This window comes from Zeus faber (assembly GCF_960531495.2).
Source record: "Zeus faber genome assembly, chromosome: 2".
Classification (NCBI taxonomy): domain Eukaryota; kingdom Metazoa; phylum Chordata; class Actinopteri; order Zeiformes; family Zeidae; genus Zeus; species Zeus faber.
The window spans coordinates 5,435,359-5,461,101 of record NC_137189.1 but is presented as its reverse complement, the minus strand read 5'-3'; the positions used below and the strand labels follow the sequence as shown (position 1 = coordinate 5,461,101).

Here is a 25,743-nt window from a genome sequence, read left to right as displayed (position 1 = left end):
GAGGTATCCTTCCGCTGCCGCGGGTTAGTTCCCCAGTGTTAGGGGACTCCTGCTATATTTTGGGAACACAGCCAAATAGTTGGAAAGTACATAAGGATGTGTGCCATAGGCCCCAACAAGCTTGGAGTATATTATTATTATTATTATTATTATTAATAATAATAATAATAATAATAATAATAATAATTACAACTTTCAGTAGTAATAAAGTAAGACACAAAATATCATGGCTGCCTATAGAACTGGTTGTAGACCAAGAGTAGAGTATTTTCCACCAAATGGGGGAAAAAATACTGTATTTCAAATGAAATGTGACTAAATCTGGAACAATATCATTTTAAACTGTATACAAAGGCCTGGTTAACGGCTGTTCTTTATTTCTATGTTTATTACGTAGCAATGGGCCTTGGTTGGGATGGTGTTGACTTACTGTGACTTTATAGTGATGTTTATAAAGCACCAGTGGTGTGATGTTTATAAAGCACCAGTGATGTGATGTTTATAAAGCACCAGTGGTGTGATGTTTATAAAGCACCAGTGGTGTGATGTTTATAAAGCACCAGTGGTGTGATGTTTATAAAGCACCAGTGGTGTGATGTTTATAAAGCACCAGTGGTGTGATGTTTATAAAGCACCAGTGGTGTGATGTTTATAAAGCACCAGTGGTGTGATGTTTTTAAATCACCAGTGGTGTGATGTTTTTAAATCACCAGTGGTGTGATGTTTATAAAGCACCAGTGGTGTGATGTTTATAAAGCACCAGTGGTGTGATGTTTTTAAATCACCAGTGGTGTGATGTTTATAAAGCACCAGTGATGTGATGTTTTTAAATCACCAGTGGTGTGATGTTTTTAAAGCACCAGTGGTGTGATGTTTATAAAGCACCAGTGGTGTGATGTTTATAAAGCACCAGTGGTGTGATGTTTTAAAGCTTTTTCCACCTCAGATCTTATTTATTTGCCTCCATAACTCCACAAGACCTTTTGACCCGAAGCACAAAGCCTGTGGACTTGTCCAGTCGTCAGGGTCTAAACTAAAGACCAAAACGCTGAAACTGGGTAGTTCAGACTTGGCAAGTTCGACTCGGGGGTACAGACTCCTCTCCGCCATTGCCATTACCACCGCTTGGTGTGAAATGCATTCTGTGATACTTGGCTGTCCCAAGTCCACGCAAGTCACCACTGGTGCATCCTCGATAAAATGGGCAGAGCAAGTCCACATCCGGGCATCTGGACTGGACTTGGCTTGATGCGGACTTTGAATTGGAACAGTACTTGGGCTGCGACTGATGACGTTTTACAGGTCCACAGGAACACAAGTACGGACAAGAAGGCAGATTGAGGAAGGCCTTGAGTAATAATATCATAACTATTAGTCATTATTTTTGCGGAATACGTTTCGCTTGTTCGATTTCTTTTTATTATTATAGAAATAGAACTATATATTAAAGCACAAAACGCAAGCAAAATAGGACAACATCCATGTAATAAACGTGTTTGTGTGTTTGTGCGTGGTACCAACACAGTAGTAGCTGAGTAGTTGTTGTAATTGCTGTTATTATTACAATTGATATACTTTTTCAACTAACCCGGACAAGGGCCATTTTTCTGTTTATTGAACCCAACTGACCTTTGGGGGTTCGTTTGATTTTGCCTGTTCAAACGCCAACTGAAATGGCCCCAGTCACCCCAAGACCGCACCCCGGCCGAGGAGCCTGCAGGGTGCATAGAGCGCACGGCGCCGCGTTAACGCCCGGGCCTGCCCCGCGGCCACTTTGCGCACCGGGCCCGGTGAGCGGGGTGAGCGGGGTGAGCGGGGTGGCGCGGAGCGGGGACGCCGACGCCGCAGCAGCCCCGGGCTGGAGGAAGGAAGCGAGCGAGCGAGTGGCGTAGTGTGGCGGAGGGATACACGCAGAGGCAATCCCCACTCTGACCGCGCCGCGGCCAATATACACACAGCGCTGCTCCGCCGGTGGAACGATACACTCCCAGTCCGCCACAGACCGAGCGCACCAGCACCAGACATGGTACGTATTACATTCCCTACTGCTTTTATTTTTTAACGCTCCCGTTAATGGGCGACGGCTGTTGTAGCCCCCACCACCACCACCACCCCACTCCCTGTTCACCCGCGGAACATCCTTTCACCTGAGGCGGAAACGCCCGCGAACGGTGTCTTCCTCCATGCCGCTCGTCCCCGTTGTTGTACGGGGCGACGTGAAGGCCACGAAGTACGAGCTTTTTTTTTAACCGCGCTTATCGGCTTTATTTCCGCCCTCACTGCTGAGCGCCGTGTCCTTCTTTACCCCCCCCCCCCCCCGCCGCCCTCCGCCCCGTTATTGACCGCGATATGGCGGCGTGGACTCGTGTTGGCGGTTCGCGGCGACGCGCAGGGTGGAGGGGAGCGGGAGAGCTGGTTGATTCCGCCGCCGCGTTTAATAGGTTTGGGGCGAAGCAGCGGGAGGTTCTTCGCTGTTTTCAGTGTAATTCTCCGTGTGCGTGTGAGGGGTTTATTTATTTATTTAATTGATTTATTTTATTTATTTATTTATTTATTTTTTTTTTTGCGCCGCGCAGGCGCAGTGGGACGCCCTGACCAGCCCAAGAAGCTGTAATATGAAGAGGTTTTCTGCTGTTTGCTTCCACTTCAGTTTCCCACAGAAGCTTATGTTGAATGCGGGGATATTCATCCGCAGGTTTTGACAAAATGAGATGGAGGAAAAAAAGCTTTCCCCCATTTTGCACGCTGACACACTTCTGAGAGACCAAAACGCTATAATAAAATGTAATAAGAAATAGAGACCGTTGTTGTTGTTGTTGTTGTTGTTGTTTTTTTCCCAATTCAACACAGTTCCAATTCAGCGGTTGTCATGAACGTATGGATTTCCATCTGCAGGTTTTGATGGATCAAATTGGTGGGGGGTGGTAAAAGCTATTTCCACCCGGCTGCACCATCTTATACTACACTGCATGGTCTGCTCCGCGCCGGAGGTCTCCGCATATTGTAATTGCAAATGTTAGCGCCACATTATACCGGCTGCACAAGTATATCAGACGCAGCCCCGCCTTTTGAGTTTATCTCCATGTAACGCTGTTTGATTTGCTTGTCTCTTGCAAATTTTTCGTGGCATGCAAATCCTACATCCGTCTGGGTTAAGTCAAAGAAAGCCCTCTGGCTCTGGCCGCATCTGCACGTAGAATGGCTTTGGAGTTATGTCAACTTTTTCATTGCCACTGCAAATAATTTACTGAGAATATTATTATCCTATATTATACTAAGTAAAACATGATAATAAGCAAAATAATGTGTCAAGTCCATAGACTTGGGTAATTTCAGCAGATGTTGGAGGCACACAGTCTCTCTGAGAAACGCATGCACAAAAATATACAAGGCAGCTCGGCCCTACATCTGCAACCACCTAAGGAAACATTGTTTTGGTTTTTTTTCGTTTGTTTTTTTCCACTAGCTACGTCACATTAGGGGAAGTTATTCTGTGGAAATGATCTGGATGTGACAAGGAAGCCTTCAAGCGAATCCATTGATTATCACCTTGATAGATCATTAATGGCCCGCGGGAGTCAAGAAGCCATAGACCCCCCCCCCACACACACACACACACTCTGATCGAATAACCCTATATATGGTATTGAGCCCTGATGCAGTTTCATGTTGCAACACGACAGTGGAATTGTTATGGAGCTTGCCTGTGTATCAGCATCTCTGAAAAGTTTAATCACGGGGGTAAAGCCCCTTGTCCGCATCAATACAGTCTTTCATGTGGAAAGCCACCCCCATTGAGGTGGAAGTATTGAATAAGTAGTCGAACCATGCTAAGGCCCTCTCCTATTCCTGTTACGCCCTTGTTTGCTGATGCATGTTTAGTAACTCTGAGGACATGCGATCCACTGCATTGAATAATTAATATGCTTGGTGGCTAAGCCTAGCCATGTTCCATGTTCCCAGTGTCTATGAGAGGTAATTTGCTCCCATCAATGTTGAGGAGCACGCCCGGGGATCCACCACTACTGTGCCATATGGCAGGCTGGCCTGGCCCTCAGGCCAGTGTATTTTACACCATCACCCTCCTCCCCTCCAGTCACAAGCCAGCCCAAAGGCCCCATGTGTCTTTTGTCCTGGCTCAAAAAGAAGAGGCGTTCAGCACTCTGTTCAGCTCAATGCCCCCTATTGAGAGGGGGTATGTATCTGTCATTGTCAAACGTGTGTGTGTGTGTGTGTGTGTGTGTGTGTGTGTGTGTGTGTGTGTGTGTGTGTGTGTGTGTGTGTGTGTGTGTGTGTGTGTGTGTGTGTGTATGTGTGTGTGTCACATCCATCTGTCATATTGACAGCTGGTTTGGCACCATTCAAATGATATGAAGTAGCATCTTAGTAATTGTTTTTACACCTCCCAAAAAACAGATTGGCAACTCACAGGGAAGGGTGTGAGTTGTTTGTAGGCTTCAGCATTGCACCCTCCATCTCACTCAAGTTAAAACCACTGCTTTCTGGAAAACGTGCTCATTGCAAGTCACTATGACATCATGTGAAAGCAAACCATTTAGAAGAAAAAGCTAAATGGAGGTGGGCTGCTGGCCTTTTGAACTACTGAATTTGTCAGCCCTGTTTGGGGGTATTTTTTTAATTTAATTGTTTATTTTTGCTGTGACCAACTGCCCAGGCAACAGTGGGAGTGGTTGATAGATTCCTGCCAGCAACCTGCTGCCAGGATCCCCCCACCTATATGCCCCAACAAGCTGTTACTAAGGCAGGAAGCCTGGCAACATACTGCCCCTCCACAGAACTGCATGAATCAGAGGGAGTTTCCTGAGAGAGAGAGAGGGAGATGGGCAAGTATTGGGCCTGGTGGTGCAGCAGCACTGTGAAGCCCTGGGGCAGAGCCAGGGGGAGGATGCACAGATCTGAATCACTGCACCCCACACCCTGGTCTTCTCCCAGAGACAGAGAGAGATTGTAATCGGTCGTTTGGTAATAAAACAGGCAAATGAGTTTGAAGTAAACGGGGGGGCGGAGCAGTCGATCGGAGAGTGAGATGAAGATATGGTGGGGGTTTTGACGGAGAAAGAGGGTGAGGGGAATAACTTGAGTTAGATGATGAAGGAACAACGAACATAGGCAGTGCGAGGGAGGACAGTGAAAAATAATCGACTCACATGGAGTTAATTTCAGCGATACCCAGGCCTTCATCCTCATATCCCCTAACCCTGGAAGGCTGCATGGTCTATTTGACATTTCACAAATGTGCAAGACGGAAATAGAAACTGGGTGGATTGTGTCTGGTACAGGTTATTGAGTCATGTCAGCTAATCGCATGAAGGCTTCTGAAGTTATCCATGAACCTTCACTGGGCACATCGATCCCTCTCGTGGCTACCGCTAAAGCCACGACTAGAAGCCTTTTCTTTTTTTGAAAGCCTGAGTTAAAGGGCATCTACCAGTGTCGCGCGGAGATCGCAATAAATTACATCTGGCTAACTGAATCTGGCCCTTAAGCCACAAAATAAATGTAATCGACTTGAGCTGCCTTTGGAAGTTGTGCTTCTGCTTTATAGAAGAAAGAACCCACTCATCTAACACAGGGCCTCAGCAAGCTTATGGGTTCCACTGCCTTGAGATTTAAGTAAGCCTTTGTCAGTTGACGTATGCTTGACTGTATCTGAAGCTGGATTGTGTGGAAAGAACACAAACACACCAATTGGTGGCAGGAATTTGCTTTGGGGCAGAACTGGCTGCTCTGACTAATTCACAGGAAACATGGAAATGTAAAGTGTGTGTGTGTGTGTGTGTGTGTGTGTGTGTGTGTGTGTGTGTGTGTGTGTGTGTGTGTGTGAGCGAGCGTGTGCACATGCCCTCATATACGCATGTCTGTTTGCGTATGCACATCTGTGCATAGGTTCAATCACATAATACCAGTCTCAGGTTGTGCGGGTGAGTGTCGAGTTGCTGTGTTGCTGCCAAGCAGAATGACGTCAGTGGCCTGTTAACGATAATAATAATATTAAGCTTCTGTTTTCAGTGCTAGCAAGACACCTGTGGGAGGTGTTATTTGCACCACCAGTCTGGTATTCACACTTTACTGCTGGGGACGTTTGTATGAAAGCTGTGGCTCTTTTGCAATAGAGCTGCAGAAATTAAATTCAAATAGAATTTGAATATTAAAAGAAATATCGATTTTCAAATGCTGAAATTGCCATTCGATTATATATTTGTTTTATAAGTAATAATTGATTAGAAATGTTTGGCCAACGTTAGCGAATCAATTCATATGTGATGAGCAATACAGTTCAATATAAGTTCATCTAGTTTGTTGCACAGTGAACGCACATTAGAGAGAAATATTCCCGGTAACGATGCCAAGTCTGCGTCGGCGGAGATGCACGAGCGCACCAGTGCCTCTCTCTCCTCTAGCGAATGTCCTTTAGTGCAGAGGTTCCCAACCGCCGACTCGTGGATCGTGCCGGGCCACGGGGCATTTGCAACCAGAACGTGAGAACAGCAGTGGGATTTTTTTCTGGGGCAGTCTGTGATCTGCTCTGCAATGGAGCAATAGAAGGAAACTGAGTAAATTAAATACATCTAGAGTTTTTATTTGCGTTGTTTAGAGAAAATATCACTCTGATCAGAGATGCGGAACCGTGTGTAACCCCCCGCCCCACAAAATAAAAAAATAAAAAATGCATACAAATTCGAATGGGATTATAGAGGAATACCTGCAGCCCTACGTTACGATGCTCCATCCATCTGTGAAAAACGACATTGGACATGGACTCTCCCAACGGTTTAAAGCCTGTGTGAGTCACTTAAAGCCGTTTGAGGGCCTTGCTCATGGGTGGCACTGGCTTAGGACGACACAAACCACACTAAGTCAGCAGGCTCTCTTCCCTGTTGGTCGGCAGTGGTAGAACTCTCTGCTGTTGATTTGTCCTGAAACAACCCAGCCCAAATCTCTTCCCCAGCGGGAGGACCCTTTTTTCATCCCTCATTTATTGTCCTAATGGACCGAATACACACTACCATGTGCTCACTTATTTTCCACTCCTGTCCCAGTAAGACCTCTTCAGATGATGATATCTGAATGTCTGAAAGCCAAATGTAAAACAGTAGTTCTTAAAGCTGGCTTTTATGTTGATGAAAGCTCTTTCTGGCATTCAAATGTCTTATATGCAGTCTGCAACTGGTCATATCATTCCTGTTGATCTACGTTGGGAGAGAGAGTCTTTTTATTGACTATTATCAATTGGGCGGCAATAAAAGTAGAAAAATAAGCTAACTAGGGCTGGGCGTTAAAACAATCTTGATAATTCACGATAGAATCTTAAACGATAACAATGATACATTTATGAGATTTATTTTATACATTTTTGGAGTCAGTTTTCCTCTATCTACAAAGACACGACACAAACAGTCAATCATACAGCAGAGAAACAACCATGTGACACAAACAGCCAACCCCTGAACAGGGGCGCCAGGTCTTCCTCTCTCTCCCGGCCGCGGTACTCTCCGGCCCAGTGGTGCATAGCGAGGATGAGGGCCCCCCCGGAGCTGATGCGGGTTTTCCTTAAACACCAACTTGAACTCGAACTGTTCTCCCGACCCGAGCTGGGCTTGGCCCCCATCCCCGCAAATTGAGAGCGATTAAATAAAGAATCCGCGATTTTCAGAGAAGTCTGGTCCAACACGATTGATTCTGTATTCTGAAATTTTTGGACTGCTTTCAGATGACAATGATGATTATATTTATATATTTAAATGTCATAAAATATAATTATTTGTTTGGTTTATTTATCTTTCTTTGTTTATATATTTTATTTATTCAGTGTTTTAATGTAAAGCCATGAGAATATACTTATAATTGTAAATGTATTATTATTATTATTAATTATTAAATATATATATTGTGATAATAATCGACAATAACATTTTTGGCAATTATCGTCCAGCCCTAAAGGAAACCAATCTGAATTCAGTTTTGTGTTGAATTTGGTGGCATATTTTATTGACAACATCAATTCATCATGTTCTGTTTCAGAAATAAAGTGCGACGTCGCCACACAGTACACAGAGGAAACAATTTGTTGAAATGGCCTGTTGGCATAATAGTGTAAAGTATCCTATCAAAAATAGATGTTCGAGGGCCTCACATCTCAGGCAGCACATGAGGTTGGAGGCCCTATGAACACTGCTCCCAATGTTGGGATATTTAGTCAGTGGGTGTTGATGATGTGGGGAAGAAACCTTTCACAGTTGGGTATTTAGAATAATTGCTTTTTGAGTAACTTGAGTTTTTGTTTTTGTCCACCCCTCCCCCTCCTTTTCCAATCGCAGGCTGACCAACTAACAGAGGAACAGATTGCAGGTAGGAACGTACAGCATTTGTTTCTTGTTCTCTCCCTCCTTGCAGGAGGTTTTTTCTGACCTTTGTTGTAAAATTGACAAGCAAACTCCCACATCATTTTGATTAAGACTAGGTCCTAAGATGACACAAGCCCAACTGTGACCATGGAGGCATCATTCTTTCGCTGTTCAGTTGAATTCTACAAAATAAAAAATAATGATTGGGACTGTTCGTTAGCTTCTGAACAACAAAATTAAGCTTCATGCTACATGGGGGGGGGGGTCTTTTGATCGATCTATGATATGGGTCAGTGCTCAAGCCTGTGCAGTTCTCTAGTGAAGCGTTGTTGTCCAACCAACAATCATGGCACCTTTTGTATTATTCCTGATAAATAAAATTCAATGATTTGGATTTGTGCTAAATCCGGAGCCTGTTCTGTTTCTCCTTAGTCAAACCCCCTCTGTGACTAATTATTCTGTGCTATGGCTCGGAGGCTAATTCTCACTATTGCCTGCACTTCAGACATCTTGCTGCCAATGGGCTTCACTGGCCCTCGGTTTTCAAAAGGCTGTCTGTACCAAGAGAGAACCGTTGCATGTTTTGAGGTTCTTGGGCCTTTTTTCTCCAACTCATCCCAGTGCCTCTGCTATAGTTTGAAATCACTGTGGATTTGAAACTTAACTTTTGTTCATGTTACATAATTCAATGGCTTTAAAAGACGTATGTGGGGCAACTACAGACACCCCAGCCCCTAGAATCCCATCCCCAAGCAACTACTGGAATAACCTTCTACAACCTATCATCATGTGGCACCCTTGCTTATTTTGCCGATCACCTGCCCACATTTTACAGTCATTTAACCTCCGCCCTCGGACCCCCCCCCCCCTGCAGAGTTCAAGGAGGCGTTCTCCTTATTCGACAAGGACGGTGACGGCACCATCACCACCAAAGAGCTGGGCACCGTAATGAGGTCTTTGGGCCAGAACCCCACAGAGGCCGAGCTGCAGGACATGATCAACGAAGTGGACGCTGATGGTCAGTGTACACGACATGACCACACAAATATGCACAATGCACAATGAGGTGCGCGTCTGATATCGACAATGAAGATATTTTGGGGATGACTTGGGGAGTACTTTCATAAGATATTTACACACATGAAGTATCTGAGAAACAATCATTAAATTTGTGGATATTATAACCAGGCTGATAGACCTAGAACAGTCTATGAAGTTTACTTTACAATGACACTGCCTTTCAGAGCAGTTTTGAACTGTCACAATATTTTCATTTAAGAACATAGAACGTTTTCTCTTTCCAATTTGTCTTTACTCTTCCAACAATTTAGTCAATATTTGAAGTTGAAGTGAAGAAAAAGCAAATGGTTTGTGTCAATCAGTCAGTCACAGCCGTCACTCTGAAATGCAGTGATGTTAGATACACATTTGTCTCAATCATTTCCGCTGCGTATCTGAAGTACCGTCAGCGGAGCAGACTCGTGGTTGTTCTGGAATGCTTAAGTGAAATGTGCTCGGCCTTGTTGTCGTGTTTAGCGCTTCACTCGTGACAAACCCTAGATCGGGACACCAGTAGGGTAACACGGAGCAGCCGCTGCCTCCCCTTTCTCGGTTAAAAAAAACAAAAACACACATCAGCGCTGTTAATGCCCAACTTCCCCTCCTTCCCATCAACAGTGAGCCAAATGTCCGGCCAGTGACCTTTTTTTTTTTTTTTTTTTTTTTTTTTTTGGGGGGGGGGGGAATGATGCGATGTTCTGTGTCAGCGGTTTAGTCACAGTGTGTTTAAGTCAGTCACAGATGACGGCGTTGGAGATGTGTGTGAGTGCGATGCCATGGGCTTGCTGGTGGGTCGAAGAGGGCCGAGCGTCAAAAGACCATCCTTGAGGTTGCACCAGTATCTAGAGGCTATCAAGAGCCATTACTCAGACATTCTGCTCTCTCCTGTATGACATCATCGCCCGATGGCATTTATTTGAGGAAATCGTAATCATTTCGTAAAAATCATTAGGTTCCACTGTCGTGTTTTTGTCCGAAGTTCTGGGTGAATTTCAAGCCAAATGTGAAAAATCCTCAATGTCTCCCAGGATTCCAGAAACACCCCCCCCCCTTCATGTCACACTTTCGTAGTGACATAAAACAAACATAAGACAATTTAAGTGTTAGTCGAAATTATTGGTATGACAAATAATCCTCAACTAAAATGTCATGATTTGTGACAGCTCATACTGCCGTCCGCTCCCTCTTGCATACCCTTCCATTTGCACTTGTTTGAAAGAGATTGTGATGTATAGGTGGAGAGATGGAAAGGGTTGGCTGGCAGCACTCTCCCTCGTCGTCCTTGGACACACACACTTTTTTGGGGGGCGTGGGGGGTAGAATTTGTCAGTGGCACTCTACCACAATAATGCTCTGTCAGCTTATAGGATTTCGTAAATAGGGCCACATTGATCAGGAGGAATCGATTCCGGCATCTGAAGCGACGCTCGGCTGCCCCTTTATTGAAACGTTCTCCAGCCATAGTTGCCCCCCCCCCCCATCTCCCCCTCTATTACACTCATACTTTTGTTTATGCACTCACACCACACACACACACACACACACACACACACACACACACACACACACACACACACACACACACACACACACACACACGGATGCATGTAAGCGCGCACCACCACTAACATACCCTTGTTCTGCCTCTGCCTCCCTTAGCTGATGCAATCTAGGTCAGACAGCAATGAAGCTAGTAATGGAAAATAAAAGCGGTTACATAAGGTCTCTCTGCGCTTCGCACATCCCGTACCCACATAGGCAGTCATGGGATGTCAGCTGGCTTATTGAAAATCAGCTTTATTTACCAAATTGGGAGGCTGTGGAAATGAATGACAATGGACAAGCAAAGAGGTCGCTCAGTCGACTTAATCTGGCGAGGGGCGGAAAGCTGCGGCGTCTAACGGCTCCTTTGGCTTTTTAATTGGAAAGCGAAAGGGCAACGCATCAGCTTAATAGACGCAAATGAAAAAGGTGAATTTCCTGTGGGTTTCTTTTTTCAATTATTAAAAAAGGATTGGAATTCAAACACAAGAAAACCTTCATCTTACACAAAGTAGAGTTACAGCCCTTGATTTAACAGGAAGTGAAAGCGGTTCAGATCGTGAAGGTATCGACTTGGTGTTGAAGTCGAAATCTGCGTTCTCCAGGTTTCATAGAGATTGATGACTGAGTGGCGCTGTAGCCCACTTGATATATTAATCATTGTTATACAATCCTACTGTTCTTATTCAAGGAATTGAGAGTTAAAAAAGCAGTGGGGGGGGGGGGCGTTGACCAAACACAGAAGTGTGCAGAGATGCCTCAGCCCTTCTATAGTTTTGCATCAGTGCCTCTTATGTGTAATCGCGCCATCTCTCCCACTCGGTGAACTCCTTATATACTCTCCTCTCCACAGCTCCCTTCATCTCCACACCTCGCTCTTTCCATCTCTCTGTCTCTCTCTCTCCCTCTCTCTTTCTCTCCCACCCACTTACTCGTTTGCTCTCTTCCCCTCCTTCCTCCCGCCCTCACTCCCTCCCTCCCTGGTCCTTATTTCCTGCTTGTTCTCTCCTCTCTGATTTCCTTTTCGCCTCGTCCTCATCTGTGCCGTCCTCGCTCGATAAAAGCAGATGAGCGCAGCAGATGCGTCTCCGGAGTTCTTTTTTACCCCCCCCCCCCCAACCCACCCCACCCCATCATGGACCGGACGAACCTACCTCCAGCAGCAGCATGTGCTCCCTGGCTGCTGCTGGCTGTCTCTGTGCGTTAGATAACAGGTCCTTAGATCGTTACCCTGGGCCATTAGATCACCATCTGCCCCATTGCATTACCGCTTGTCTGTTCACGTTCTTGCGGGGCTCACAGCTTTATTTATTTATTTGTTTGTTTGTTTGTTTATTTATTTGTTATTGTTTTCCTGGCGCTCCTGATAAGTCTTTCTCTCTCTCCGGGAGCTCATCAAGGCACACCATTGGTTAATCTAGGCCTCCTCCTGCCTTGCCTCCCACTCTTTCCAGAAGCCCCACGCTCTCCTACTCCACCCACCCACAAAGATAATCCTACTTTGTCACTCCGTTCCTGATCTCCACAGCAATCCCAGCACACCCACGCAAACACTCTCCCACCCCACCCCACCCGCATTGAAGAATACCCCCACCTCCTCCTCCTCTACCCCCCCCCCCCCACCCCCCTTTTAACTGACATTTTACTGAGCAACAGTAATTAATCTCCTAATCACCGCCATCCCACCCACTCGCGGCGGTGTCTCCAGGTTCTCAAGCTCGCCGCCGCTATAAAATACACCCCCCCCCCCCCGCTCACAGCTGAGAATCACAGGTCCTTCTGCAGTCAAGAGGGCCTGATCCCCAGGTAATCCTGCCTCGACAACAGCAACACAGATATTGATCCTACCCGAAGCTAACATAACCGCTAGGCCATTAGAAGCCACTTCCTCCACTAACTGCAACCACCACCACGGCAACCACAGCCGTTTACACCCATCCACACACACAGGTGAGAGCAATAGATAGGTGGATGAAGGGCGGGGGGGGGGGGGAGCTGAATAGAGGAATGGTTGGATGGTAGTTGTGAGGAGAGGGGGTAGGGATGGATGAAAATAGAGAAAAAAAAAAGGCGGCGGGGGTTGAAAAGTTAACATTCTCAATGTACGTTCACAACAAAGTGGGACTTAGTGCCTAGGAACAAACACAATACAGAAAGGTACAAAAGAAGGAGTAGAAAATAAGCCAATTACTGAAGGTGGGTATAAAGAGAACAAGGGGGAGGGTAGCGGGAATGCAGAAGAGGGATGGCTGTGTAAAAGAAGTGGTTGTGGAGCAGGAAATGGAAAGATAGAAAGATAGGATCAACGAAGTCATAGCTTAATAGAGAGGTAGGATGATGTAGAGATGGAGCGAGAGTGAAGCCTGGATCCGAAGTGGGGCTTAACAATATGAAATGTGCTGTGGGTAATGGTTATCGGGATAGACACTGCGATGGATTTTAAAGTATAGTTTAGCTTTTGATGCGTCTCAAAGGATGTTCGGTAGCTCTGTTGCTGTGATGAGCCCCTGGACTTTCTCAACGTTGAGCTTCTTACTCCCACCAGTCTTTGCTTGAGCGTAAGTGAAGTCCTCCATTTTGAGATACTCTGCGTCCTTTTGGTTTCTGTTTATCTCATCTAATTGTTTCTTTTATACCAGCTTTTGAATTAAATAAGCAAAAATTGTGAAATAGAAATAAAATGTGTGTTAATTAATGTTAATCATCTGGGATTGTGGTTATCAAAATATCACAGCATAGTTAAATATATTATTATAGTTGCACATTATTTTCTGAGCTCCTAAACCGCTCTAGTTCTAGTCTAAGCTTCCTGTTTGGTCGTAATATCCACATTATTAAATTAATTTTCTTTTTCAAATATTTATTGTGCGTAAATATCGAATGAAATCACTAATATCCACAACAAACATAGTGTCAAAATATCGATAGTGAGGTATTGGTTGAATATATTGCAATATTTCATCAATTTCACCCTGCCCTAAATTCAACATATTGCGCAGCCCTGTCTCTCACTCACACACACACACACACACACACACACACACACACACACACACATACTCTCCAGTACACAACGGCACCTATGCTTCTTGAGGCGGGGAGGGATGCTGCTCTGATTTATGAAGCCTGGTCGCAGCCCAAGCTACATCCATGCATTATGTATGCCTCGTCGTGGGTTTCCCTGCGATGCAGAACGTGCACGACCTTCTCCATTGGTTTCCCTGAAGGAGGAGCAAGGAGCAGAGCCCTCTTCCTCGCCTGACGTAGCTTTCTGTACTGCGGGGGGGCCTTGACTGTACAAGGAAGATGTTTTTTTTTTTGTTTTTTTTTTGTAGGTTGTTCCTTCTGTGCAGTTTCCCACGGCTCAAATTGCTTAGTCATTGTTTCCCCCTCTCTCCCCACACATGCTCACAACATAATCTGTAGATTTGGTGGGAAAAGGAGGACAGGTTTGACCAGATGAATATTACCATCTTGTAATCAACGAAGTGCTTTGTTATTTTATCTGTCTTTCATGTGCACTCACGCTTATGTAATTGCGTTTTTTGCTGATTAAATGTACCTGCTGTTCCAGGTAATGGAACCATCGATTTCCCTGAGTTCCTGACCATGATGGCCAGAAAAATGAAGGACACGGACAGCGAGGAGGAAATCCGTGAGGCCTTCCGGGTATTTGACAAGGTAAAGCGGTTCAATTTAATTTAGGGTTGGGTGAAGAGTTTTGTATTATGAAATCATCACATTATATCATTCCACATGCATCCCTTTCATCACCAGTAATACCTTATGTCATTTTACAGTCTGCTCATACAGTATATTCCAATGTCCGTCTAAATGAGGTTCTGAAAAAAAATTGCTGTATTTTTGTTGCATTTTCATCAAACTGGTTGAACAAGTGAGACAGGCGTTAATGTATAAATAAAATTGATAAAAAATGAATTAAATGTAATTAAAAATTAAAACATTTAATGAAATTAATTAAAAATGAATGAATTTTAAGTAAATTAAATGACTAAACATGACATTGCTTACAGAAATCTAACGCTCACCAAACCAGCCCCGATATGCTTCAAAAAACCAAAAACCTTTATCGGAAAAACCTCAAGGTTTTGTATTTATTTCAACATTGACCTAGCAACAGCCACTGTGTCCGCTCCGCCCGGTTGGTGGTGGATTTCCACCTCCATCCATTCCATCCACCCTTGTAATGGTTGCGTTGGCATTGGCTTCCAGGACGGGAACGGCTACATCAGTGCCGCGGAGCTCCGTCACGTCATGACAAACCTGGGAGAGAAGCTAACGGACGAGGAGGTGGACGAGATGATCAGAGAAGCAGACATCGACGGGGACGGACAGGTCAATTATGAAGGTGCAGATATGTTATCAAAAAATATTATTTTTTTTTTTTTTTGCATTCCTTCCTGCAGCATGCGCAGCATGGAAAAGTACGGAATCAGATTTTGGTCATTTCCAGTTAATTATTACTAGTCTCCAGACTATAACCCCTATTCTGTAGTAATAATGACACAGTAAACATGTCATTACTTGTACTAGAGATGTCAAATGTCGCTGAAAGAAATCTACTGAGAAGTCAGGAAAGTTGAGTCTGGAATGACCTTAGTTTGACATTTAAAAAGCTGTTGCTGGCTTAATAAACCCGTGTTAAGTCTCATTAAACCATGGACAGTATATAGCAGTGCAAGCCTCCCTTTTGGCGCCGTGCATGCGTGTGTGTGACTATACTTGAGGACAATTTATTTTTTTTGTTTAGGTGTGTGTGTGTGTGTGTGTGTGTGTGTGTGTGTGTGTGTGTGTGTGTGTGTGTGTGTGTGTGTGTGTGTGTGTGTGTGTGTGTGTGTGTGTGTGTGTGTGTGTGTGTGTGTGGCTTTTTAATCAAAGAGGCTTAATGAGAGGAACATTGAATGCGTTTGGAGCGGCGACACTAATTAGGATGTGTGTTTTAAATCTGTCTGAATTGATTAAAGAAAGATGAGGGGGAAAAAAAAAAAACTAATAATACATTTTATCAATTTAGCAGATGGCTGCCATTTCAAGTACTGGACACCCTAACAGCTCTCTCTCTCTCTGTCTCCCCATCTCTCCATCTGCAGAGTTTGTACAGATGATGACCGCAAAGTGAAGGTTGCCCGCCCTGTCCCCTATTAGAAGAAAGAAAAAAAAAAGAATCAAAATGTTTTACTTACCTCTTGGGAAAAAAAAAAAAGAAAAAAAAATGTTCATTTATTCATACTGTTTCTGTATAGAAAATAATTGAATGTTGAAATAAAATATTCTTCTGTCCACACAGGGAAAAAAAAAATACAAAAAAATAAAAATATCTGCATGAAAATGATGGTTAGTGACCCCGACCCCCCCCCCCCCCCCCCCCGCTACTACTACGACTACTACTACTACTACTACTACTACTACTCCCAGAGATCAGTATAGCATCAGTACGTAAGAGAAAAAAAACCCAGTAAAAACGAAATAACAACTTGGACCCTGTAACTACGACGTTGTGAACTAAAGCTGAAGCATTTGGGCGAACGTCTTCAAGTTCCACCCGCTGAGTGGTACATGTCTTGGATGGCCATCTCTCCTTCACTTCTCCTTCTCTTCCTCCTTCTCTTGTTTTCTGTTTTTCATGCATGCAGCTTGAGAGCCGGAGAGCTAACCCCCCCCCCCCCCCCCCCCCCCCCCCCCCCATCCACCACTCCATCCTTCCGGTGTACCAGAGCTTGCTGACTCCACTGTAAGCTGTCCTCTTGTTGGTTTTGGTACAGTTTGTTTTCTCTTCTTTTATTTAAATTTGATTTTACTTTTTTTTTTTTTTTTTTGTATTTAGAGAGGAAACGCCTTTACTGTTATGAAGAGAGAATATACCAACTCAAGCCGGAAAGTGAAATGAATTGTAATGCTAGATAAACAGAGACAACAAAATAACGGAAAAAAAGCCCAACCATTTATTTTTGTTTTTGCTTTGTCTGATTTTATTTTATTTTTTTCCCCTCAAATGTTTGGCATGTTCATTTGTTTTAGTTTTTTGTCATTTGAACGGTTATCAAACTAGTTGTACGTCCGGCCCTTCTCCAAAAAAACCCAACAAAAACAAGGTGGGGGGGGGGACTAAGTCTTACGGTGAGCTTCGTTCTTATTCTTATTTTATTCTTTTTTTTTTTTTTTTTTTTTGCTGAGATAGTGTCTGCCCTCTTTTCGGCAAGAGAGAATCACTGGCCTTCACTTTTTTCTTTTTCTTTTTCTTCTGTTTCTTGACTCAGAGGGAAGCACAGCGAGGAGTGTGTGTGTATGTGTGTGTGTGTGTGTGTGTGTGTGTGTTTCACGAAGCGTTCTGCTCACACACACACACACACACACACAGACACACACACACACTCATTTGCAAGTGTTCCTCTGAGTTCAGTTTACATTCATTCCAAGTTGTACATGCTAGTCTTTATTTTATTTTATTTTTTTCAAATAAAAAGACCATGAACTTTACGCTTTATTTTCTCGTGTCATTTTCTGCGAATTATTAAAATCCGAAGCATGTTATCGTCGCATTTGCAATGGTGGAAGAAGTACTCGGACCTTTTACTTAAATTGGTACAGATACCCCTGACACAAAATGTACTCTAGTAAAATTGAAAGTACCTCATTGATGTTTCTATGGCCAAAGTTTATAAGTACTTTAAATATAAAAAGTATAAATACTTAGATCCAGTGTCTACAGTGCTACTGCAGCTCTTTTCTGCAGATGGTTGCTCATGCATTGTTGTAATTCACAAGGATATGCAGTAATGAATCAAGATTTCAAAAATAAACTAAAATAATGTGAGAAATGAAATGTAGAAATGTAGTAGAGTAAAATTTGAAAGTCTCCGAGCCTACCTAAATAAGTACAGATAGTGGAAAGATGTACTGAAGCACAGTCATGAAGTGCTTGTACTTAGTCACTTTCCAGCTCTGTCGATGTGAGTCCCAGCAGTCCAAAATGTAATATAATGTACATCCATGTGTTGGGATGTTTGGCCAGAGGTAGCCAGGCATGTTTGCTCTCGGTAGGAGAGGCGGAGTGCTGGATCGACAGGCGCACGGATGACGCCGCTCTGCTCTCCCCAGGCCCGCTGGGTTGCCAAGCAACAGGAACATGCTGTAACTGGGTTGTTGGGGGTTTTGTGGAAAGGCAAGTGGGAGTTTGAATAAATCCTCTGCTGCTTCGACGACGATGATGCTGATGATGATGACTCCATGTTGGCTTGTCCTAGTAAGGCAAACCAGGCCACTACTGGGAGCCTTCGTATCCCAAAGACGCACACAAACACACACACACACACACACTTTAAGGAGAGAGTTGGCCGGGGCTCAGCTGGTTCCTCCTCACACAATACTCTTTTAAATCCAAAAATAAAATAAATCCATGTTGCAGCCACATTGTTTGACCATATTTGGACAGTGATCTGACTGCATCTGGACCGCAGCCAGGATCAGCTGGTTTCCCCTCCACCCTCCCCACACACACACACACACACAAACCAGGCGAGAGCCAGCATCAGGCTGAGTACTTCTCTAGGACATTAAAGGAGATTAAACAATGAAGAATCCTAATTTATTTTATTTATATATAGCGATCAGCCACAACATTAAAACCACCACTAATAAACACTAATATTGTGTTGCTCCCCTCAAAACAGCTCTGACCCGTGGAGGCATGGACTCCATAAGACCTCTGAAGGTGTCCTGTGGTATCTGGCACCAATATGTTAGCAGATCCTTTAAGTCCTGAAAGTTGTGAGGTGGGTCCCCCATGTATCGGGCTTGTTGTTCCAGCAGTGTGTGTGTTGTTTACGTGGGGAAGAGACGTCACCAGGATGAATTATGGGAAGAAGGCAAGCTGGTGGAGGCAGTGTTATCCGAGTTCAGAATACGTCTGACTACGTCTTAAATTTAGATAGATACCACAGGACACCTTCAGAGGTCTTGTGGAGTCCATGCCTCCACGGGTCAGAGCTGTTTTGGGGCATGACGGGAAGCTACACAATATTAGTGGTTCTTAGTGGTGTTTTTAATGTTGTAGCTTATTGATAAACATATAGATATCACTTCAAAATATAACACACACACATTCGCGCAGACACACACACACACACACACAGATTACAACAGGTGGGTCGGTGTCTCCATCGGGGTGGGGCTATGTTGATTTGATGGGGTTACTGCACCCAGGCCCTGCCCAACCGGCACCGCCAGCCAATCCCTGGCCAGGCGGGGGGTGGCAGGGTTCAGATAGGGCTGTGGATTCATGAGCTCCCTCCCAAAAAGAGCCGAGTCTCCCGGTCCCTGGTGAGGAAGAGACACCTGAGCACCCCGGGGTTAAATGAAGCACATCAATATTGGACGTGTAAATGAAGCAGCGCACTGCAGAGGCAGTAAGGCGAGAAGCAGCGACAAGGCCAGATTAGGTATCAGCAGCCTCTGGAAAGAGAGGGCCCTGTGAGATACGGCCCTGTGTATGTGTGGTTGTGTGTGTGGTCGTGTGTGTGTGCGCGCGCGTGCGTGTACGCCGCTACCTGCCTGTGTGAAGAGGGAGCGCGCCTGAAGTTACTCAACATTCAGCTCAGCTCATCAAGGCGACGGGTCTAACCTGCTAATGAAGCAAGATATTCCAAAACACACACACACACACACACACACACACACACACACACACACACACGCACACACACTGACAGACACATGCAATGACCCATACGAGCAGATATAAACACACACACACCCAATTACACACACACACACACACTGACAGACCTGTGCAATGACCCATACGAGCAGATACAAACACACACACACACCCAGGTACACACACACACACACGCACACGCACAGACACACACACACACACGCACGCGCACACACAAATCACCAGGCTCCGCTACCGCTCCCCATCCTTCATGTCTGCAGCAGTTCAGCCTCGTGCTGTTCTCTCACACACACAGGGGAATGTATAGAAACCCAAATGACACATTTTCAGAATGAAAAAACGTTTTATTGATTTATTTTGCCCAAGGGTGATGAAATGAAACAGTGATGGGGACAATAAGAGCATCCTCCACTGTTGATTGCAAAGCAATTTCATAGATTTGTCAACTGCAACTAATTATGTAAAATGAGATCCCATACTGTATGACTCTTAAGCCTAAAATAATATATTTGAATAAAGTGTATAACAATAATAACAATAATAATAATAATAATAATAATAATAATAATAAATGAATACAATTAGTGTATAATAATTATATATATACACAGTATATACAGTATATACATATATACTTAACGTTTGGGGCCACGCTCATCAAATTGCACTAATGACGACTTGCAGGGAAGCTGGAGGGCTGCGCTGCGGGTGGGCACACACTGACCCACCCACACATACACACACACACACACACACACACACACGCACTCTTCATCAAACCCCATCCCAGCTCCAAGCTCTCAATCCCTTTTTCAATCCCTTCCAGCAGCATGGGCCCTCTTGTCCTTCTCTCCCCTCTCTTTCTTCCTTCTTCTTTCATTCTCCCCCTCTCATACCCTCCCGTTTCAGCTTTCTTTACCACCTCTCTCTCTCTCTCTCTCTCTCTCTGCCTCTTTCCCACCCTATTACCTCGCACAACCTCCTCTTGCGTTACTCCCTCCTGTTTTTGTTACGGTGGCACTTTCATTTTTATGGACGACCATCACTATTCCACTTTATTATTGGATACCCCCGCCCTCCCGCACGCCTCCACCCCTCCCAGACTCCCTTTACGGTGCGTCAGTGTCACTGTCATCATCTTTGGCCCCCCCCCCCCCCCCGCCCCCTCTCCATTTACCCTGGAAGAATAGGCTCATCCATCTTTGATTGTTGTGAAATATTACGGCGGTGTCACGACAACCGCAGCCTCCCAGACCCTCATGCAATATTCAGAGGTGATGATATAAGATTCCTGCTAATGAAAAAAAACAGCAGGTGACACAAACAGGCCTTTAATAACAGGGCAGTGGTGAGCAGCCTGCCACCGCCTGGAAGGGATGGATGGGGGTGTTGCTGGATGGGGTCGTGGAGGGGGGGGCATGAAAGGTATACATGTCTGTCGGCCCGGGGACTGGGTTGAACTGTGAGGAACACCTGGCCGCACCGTGGAGCCCGACCACCTGTGGCCTGGGGGCACCCCCACCCCCGCCTACACCCCCCCCCCCCCCCAACCCTAACCCCCCCCACCCACCACCACTATGCTGTAAGAGCTCGCCAGGTGTGACGTGAAAATGTCTCAAATTCCACTTTAAGAAAATAAATAATGGAAATTAGCTTTTGCGTTGCAAGATCTACATTGCACGGTAGCACTAATTCATCGAATCCATCAGTTCCAGCAGAACAACAGCTCCGCGTCAATCAGAACAAGTTTCACGCTGTGAAAATTTCAACTCTTTTTTGAGAGTCAGTTATTGACGAGTCGCTCGGTAAACAGAATCGTTCCATTTTCAGATTCTTGGTTGGTTTGGTTCAGTCGGTGTAACGGACGGTGAGCGAGGGAGGACTTCCTGAATCGTGAACCAGAGGAGGAAGAGACGCTTCAGCTGTGAGTTGTGAATGGAATTCTTCTCCTATTTTAGTGGATTGTAAAGAGTTAATCCGTCACATCCACTATGAACTGTGCCAAACGCCTGGACCTTTTCCGCCTTGGATTCAAACTAATTATCTTCAGTTTATGAGTGACAGATTCACTAATTTGACTCAGAATCCTGACTCATTCAACAAATTTGCTTGCTAAGAACGTATCGCTTGCGAGAATAGTTTTCCTCTCTAACTATTGGTGGACCATAATAATAATAAGTACAGTTCTGGTTTGTGACGTTCTTTCGCGTTTTTAGTGGTCGCACCACCAACGATGGACGTTGGTGGTGCTGGTGGTGGTGTGTTGTGGTGGTGGTGGTGCTGGTGGTGGCGGTGTGTGGCAGGGTTAAACAGAAATCAGTGGTGCGAGGTGAACATCCTGCCACGAGAGAAGTCCCTTTGTAACTGAAACAATATGATAGACGTGTCAGGGGGGTGGGATGTTGAAAGGGTGAGTAAAAACACAATCCTTCACCCCCCCCCCCACCACCACCACCACCGCCACCCCTCTCATCACCGTGTACTGGATGGGGGTGGGGTGAGTTGGTGGCAGTGCATTGCGTCAGCCACAGCATCTCTTTCAGGGGGATAAACCCTAAAGGATGGGGGAGGGTGGGAGGGAGGGGTGGATGTGGGGAGGGGGTGTGGGTGGATAGGTGGGTGGGGTGATGGAGGGGGGGGCATGAAGCGAAATTTGAGAAATGCAGAGGAGAAGAAAACAAATAACAACTGGGGGGTAATGTGGGAGGTGGAGGAGGAGAGAGACTGAGGGAAGGAAGGAGAATGAGAAAGTGCTTCCTCCTTGTGAGGGATTTCCTCCTTCTTATGTATCCCCCATGTTGCTCTCCATCCTCACTCATTTCTTTCTTTTCACTCTGCTGCAACGTAATCTGTCCGGGACTCTGTGCGCGCCCCCTGCTCCGTGCACGCCTCCCACTCGTGCACGCTCCCCACTCGTGCACGCCCCCCCACTCGGCACACTCCCCGCCCCCACCATCACCACCCTCTAAAACCGTAGACCAGCTGATCCACGTCCTGTCCTGGCCTGGCCCCGACACCAGACCTCTGCAGCCTGCCAGTCACTAGTCTCCAGCCCGCTGGGGCGGGGGTGGGGGAAGAGAGGGATGGGGGGGGGGGGGGGTTGGGGGCAATGCAGAGAGGCAATAGGATGCAGATGCAACATAATGCAGTGGCGCCGGTGGAGGCACTGCAGATGAGACGGGGCAAGGACGTCCCAGGGAATATTTTGGACACAACACACGCACAAAATTACGTATCTCAAAATCCAAAATGGACGTTTGATAAGGGTGGTTATGATGGAGGGTTAGGGCTAGGGTGTGTTGTTGTGGTGCAGCGTCTCACCAAGCATCTTGAAGACGGACAGAAGGCGGAAGACGACAGACGAAGAAGATGGACGTCAATTTAAGGGTTGAGATTAAAGGTACAATTTGTAACTTTTCCGCATTAAAATGTCTAAAAAGGACTTGATCTAGGAAATATATTTTGTTGTGCGTTATACTTACATTATCGCAAATGTTTAAACAATTTTCAAACCCGTCATTGTAATATTGGTAACAGTCCGTTTCATTTGGTTGCCTGTTGATGGCGTCATATCCCCTTCACCCTTTTACTTGACCCAACCCTGTCACACCCTGTTCCCTGCCACCCTGTGTTCCAGGGAAACACGTAGAAGGATGATACGTCAGGGAGTGAGGAAGGGACTCAACAAAGTACCTCACGTTAGCTAGCCACTGTATTGTTTGTATTGCTCTACTATTACTCATCTTCTGTAACTATTGTTTGATGGAGCACACTTATTTATTGTCGTTTGGGTGAGTTCGGTCACCGAAGCTGTCCCCGTAAAGTAAACTCCCATGACCCCAAGTTACTTCACTCCGTCTTTAGTTATTGTTTTGATTGAGAGACTCCCAGTGACAGAAATTACATATTGTAAGAAGAGTCCATGGGTTTAAGAGCGTGGTGTGGGCATGGATGGCGTGGACGCACTCCTTGAACACCTCCTCCGTGGCCCTCCAGAGCCTGCGGGCCCTTGCAGACCCTGCAACCCATCCGGCTCCGTGGGAAATGGAGTGTTGCGGTGCAGCGTCTAATCAAGCATCTTCAGCCCCGCCCAGCCCCACCCACCCCTCTTCCACTTGACGTCGCATGTGCACAGATTCGTTGGCGCTCTGACTCACACAGGCATGAACACACTATTGAGCAAACACACATGGAGCCCACCAACTAATTATTCAAAGTCAATATATACATGGAACGCGTGCGCACACGCACAGACACACACAGACATACAGACACACACACACACACACACACACAGGCCAGGACTGAGTAACGTGGACCCGGCAACGAAACATTGACGTAGTGCAGCCTAATACAATTTAATTTACAATTTAAGTAATCTTGTTTTCGGGTCCTTGTCAAGACATTGCCTTGGTCCAGCCGGTGAGACTCGTCCCCTCATCCCCTCCTAACCTCCTCCCCTCTTCCTGCTCCCACCAAAACAGTCTGCAGGATGTTCTGTAAATGTTAATGCCCTCCTTTTCTGATTTAATAATTCAATAAAACTAAAGTTGAAATGGCTCCACCGCCGCCCTTCGTGGCTGCCAAGAACAACTGTGTTGGCAGAGAAACTGATTTATGTTTGGTTCCCTTATTTATATGTCATGTTTGTTTAACCCCCCCATCCACCCAACCACCCCCACCCGCACCATCAACCAACAACCTCTATCTCTCCCTCTCCATCGTTCCCTGCCTCTCCCTTCTGCATTGACAGTATATTTCAGCGCCAGGCGAGCTGAGGCAATTCGCCGACTCAGAGTTTTTTCTGTCCTGCTGTGATGAGCCGCCGGTCACATTTTGTGCTGTGGAGAATAAAAGAAAAAACTGCTGTCAAGAGGTTGGTAGGTGGGAAGAGATGGGGGAAGAGCTACGGGGTATGATGTGATGGGGCAGGAGCGGAGGTTTCACCGGACGTGGGGTGGTATTCTACGGGAAAGGTGCTGACGGAGGGTGGGGGTGGGGTGGGCGGTGGGTGTTAAAAAGGACATCGGGATGGGAAGCTGGAAGCCTGAATGACAGATCCCCGGCTGTCAGCAAATGACAAAGCCTGCTTCCCTGCGCACGCATCCAAAGCTCAGTGGCAAATAAGAGTGGGGCGCCCCGAGTGGACGTGTGTCACGCATGGAACTGCAGGCCACGCATGTTTGGACAAGTGAGAACGTGCTGATTTAAAATGGGGTCGAAGCCCGAAGAGATGAGTGTGTGTTGCACCCATCCTCATCATCATCATCATCATCATCGTTTACATGTCAGAAGATACCACACAGCACTGGCATGGCTATGACAATTCAGGGGCTTGGGTTCTTCTTAATCTGACAACATTTTAGGTCTATGATACACCAAAGGACTTCGGCTAAAGCTAGGGCCACATTACATGATTTTCAAGGCAGATTTGGCAATGATATGATATCGGGCCGAGTCTGGGGTAGTCCAGTGTAGTTGCGCTGTAGAATCGCAGCTAGAGTGAAAGACTCAAATCTGTCTCTATACGATTCTAATCGGCCAGGCCAATCAAACATATTTGTTTCCATCGGGGCCTTTGGTGTGTGCGAGTCCAAGTCTCAAATCGCTACAGCGATTTTCAACAGCCAATGACATTGTGCGCCCGCACGATGGGGAAGCCAAGGAAAGCAAGTGGCCGAGTGTGGACTTGTGAAACGGAGGAGGGACTTGTGGAATAGTGTCTGCTTAGTGTTTAATGTCAGCGCTGCAAGTTTGCTGCACAAACAACCACAGTAGCGAACTGAATGGCATCCATGTTTGTTTTGGTGTCAGAATGGCACAAAATGTTCTGCCTCTCGCGAGAAGATACATACATGCTGGAGTACCACAGAGCTCCGTCCGTCCATTCTCCGTCTTTAGACTTGTGCTCCTCCTAGACAGCAGCTGTTATGTGCGTGTGCAAAAGAAACTGAAGAAGTAAATGTCAATCGTACAATGTGTGCTGTTCAATCTTTTCATTGTCATTCACGATTGAAGCTTGAAGAGTTGAATAGCCCCAGACAAATTTTCAAGATCTTCAGACAATCATAAGGAAGT

The 25,743-nt window shown here is 45.7% G+C and overlaps 1 protein-coding gene across 1 annotated transcript; it reads left to right on the top strand.

The window, feature by feature from the left end:
• Window positions 1-1,891: 1,891 nt before the first annotated feature.
• On the top strand, window positions 1,892-17,465 carry LOC307248198 (calmodulin-1). The gene is made up of 6 exons (XM_080024483.1): window positions 1,892-2,026; window positions 8,340-8,370; window positions 9,241-9,384; window positions 14,542-14,648; window positions 15,201-15,336; window positions 16,079-17,465. The coding sequence occupies exons 1-6, from the start codon at window positions 2,024-2,026 to the stop codon at window positions 16,105-16,107; spliced, it is 450 nt and encodes a 149-aa protein (XP_079880609.1). The 5' UTR covers window positions 1,892-2,023; the 3' UTR covers window positions 16,108-17,465.
• Window positions 17,466-25,743: the final 8,278 nt, after the last annotated feature.

Coding starts and splice junctions, on each gene's coding strand:
- LOC307248198 (XM_080024483.1), top strand. Junction 8,371..9,240: donor AACAGAGGAACAGATTGCAG/GTAGGAACGTAC, acceptor CCCCCCCTGCAG/AGTTCAAGGAGGCGTTCTCC. Junction 15,337..16,078: donor CGGACAGGTCAATTATGAAG/GTGCAGATATGT, acceptor CTCCATCTGCAG/AGTTTGTACAGATGATGACC.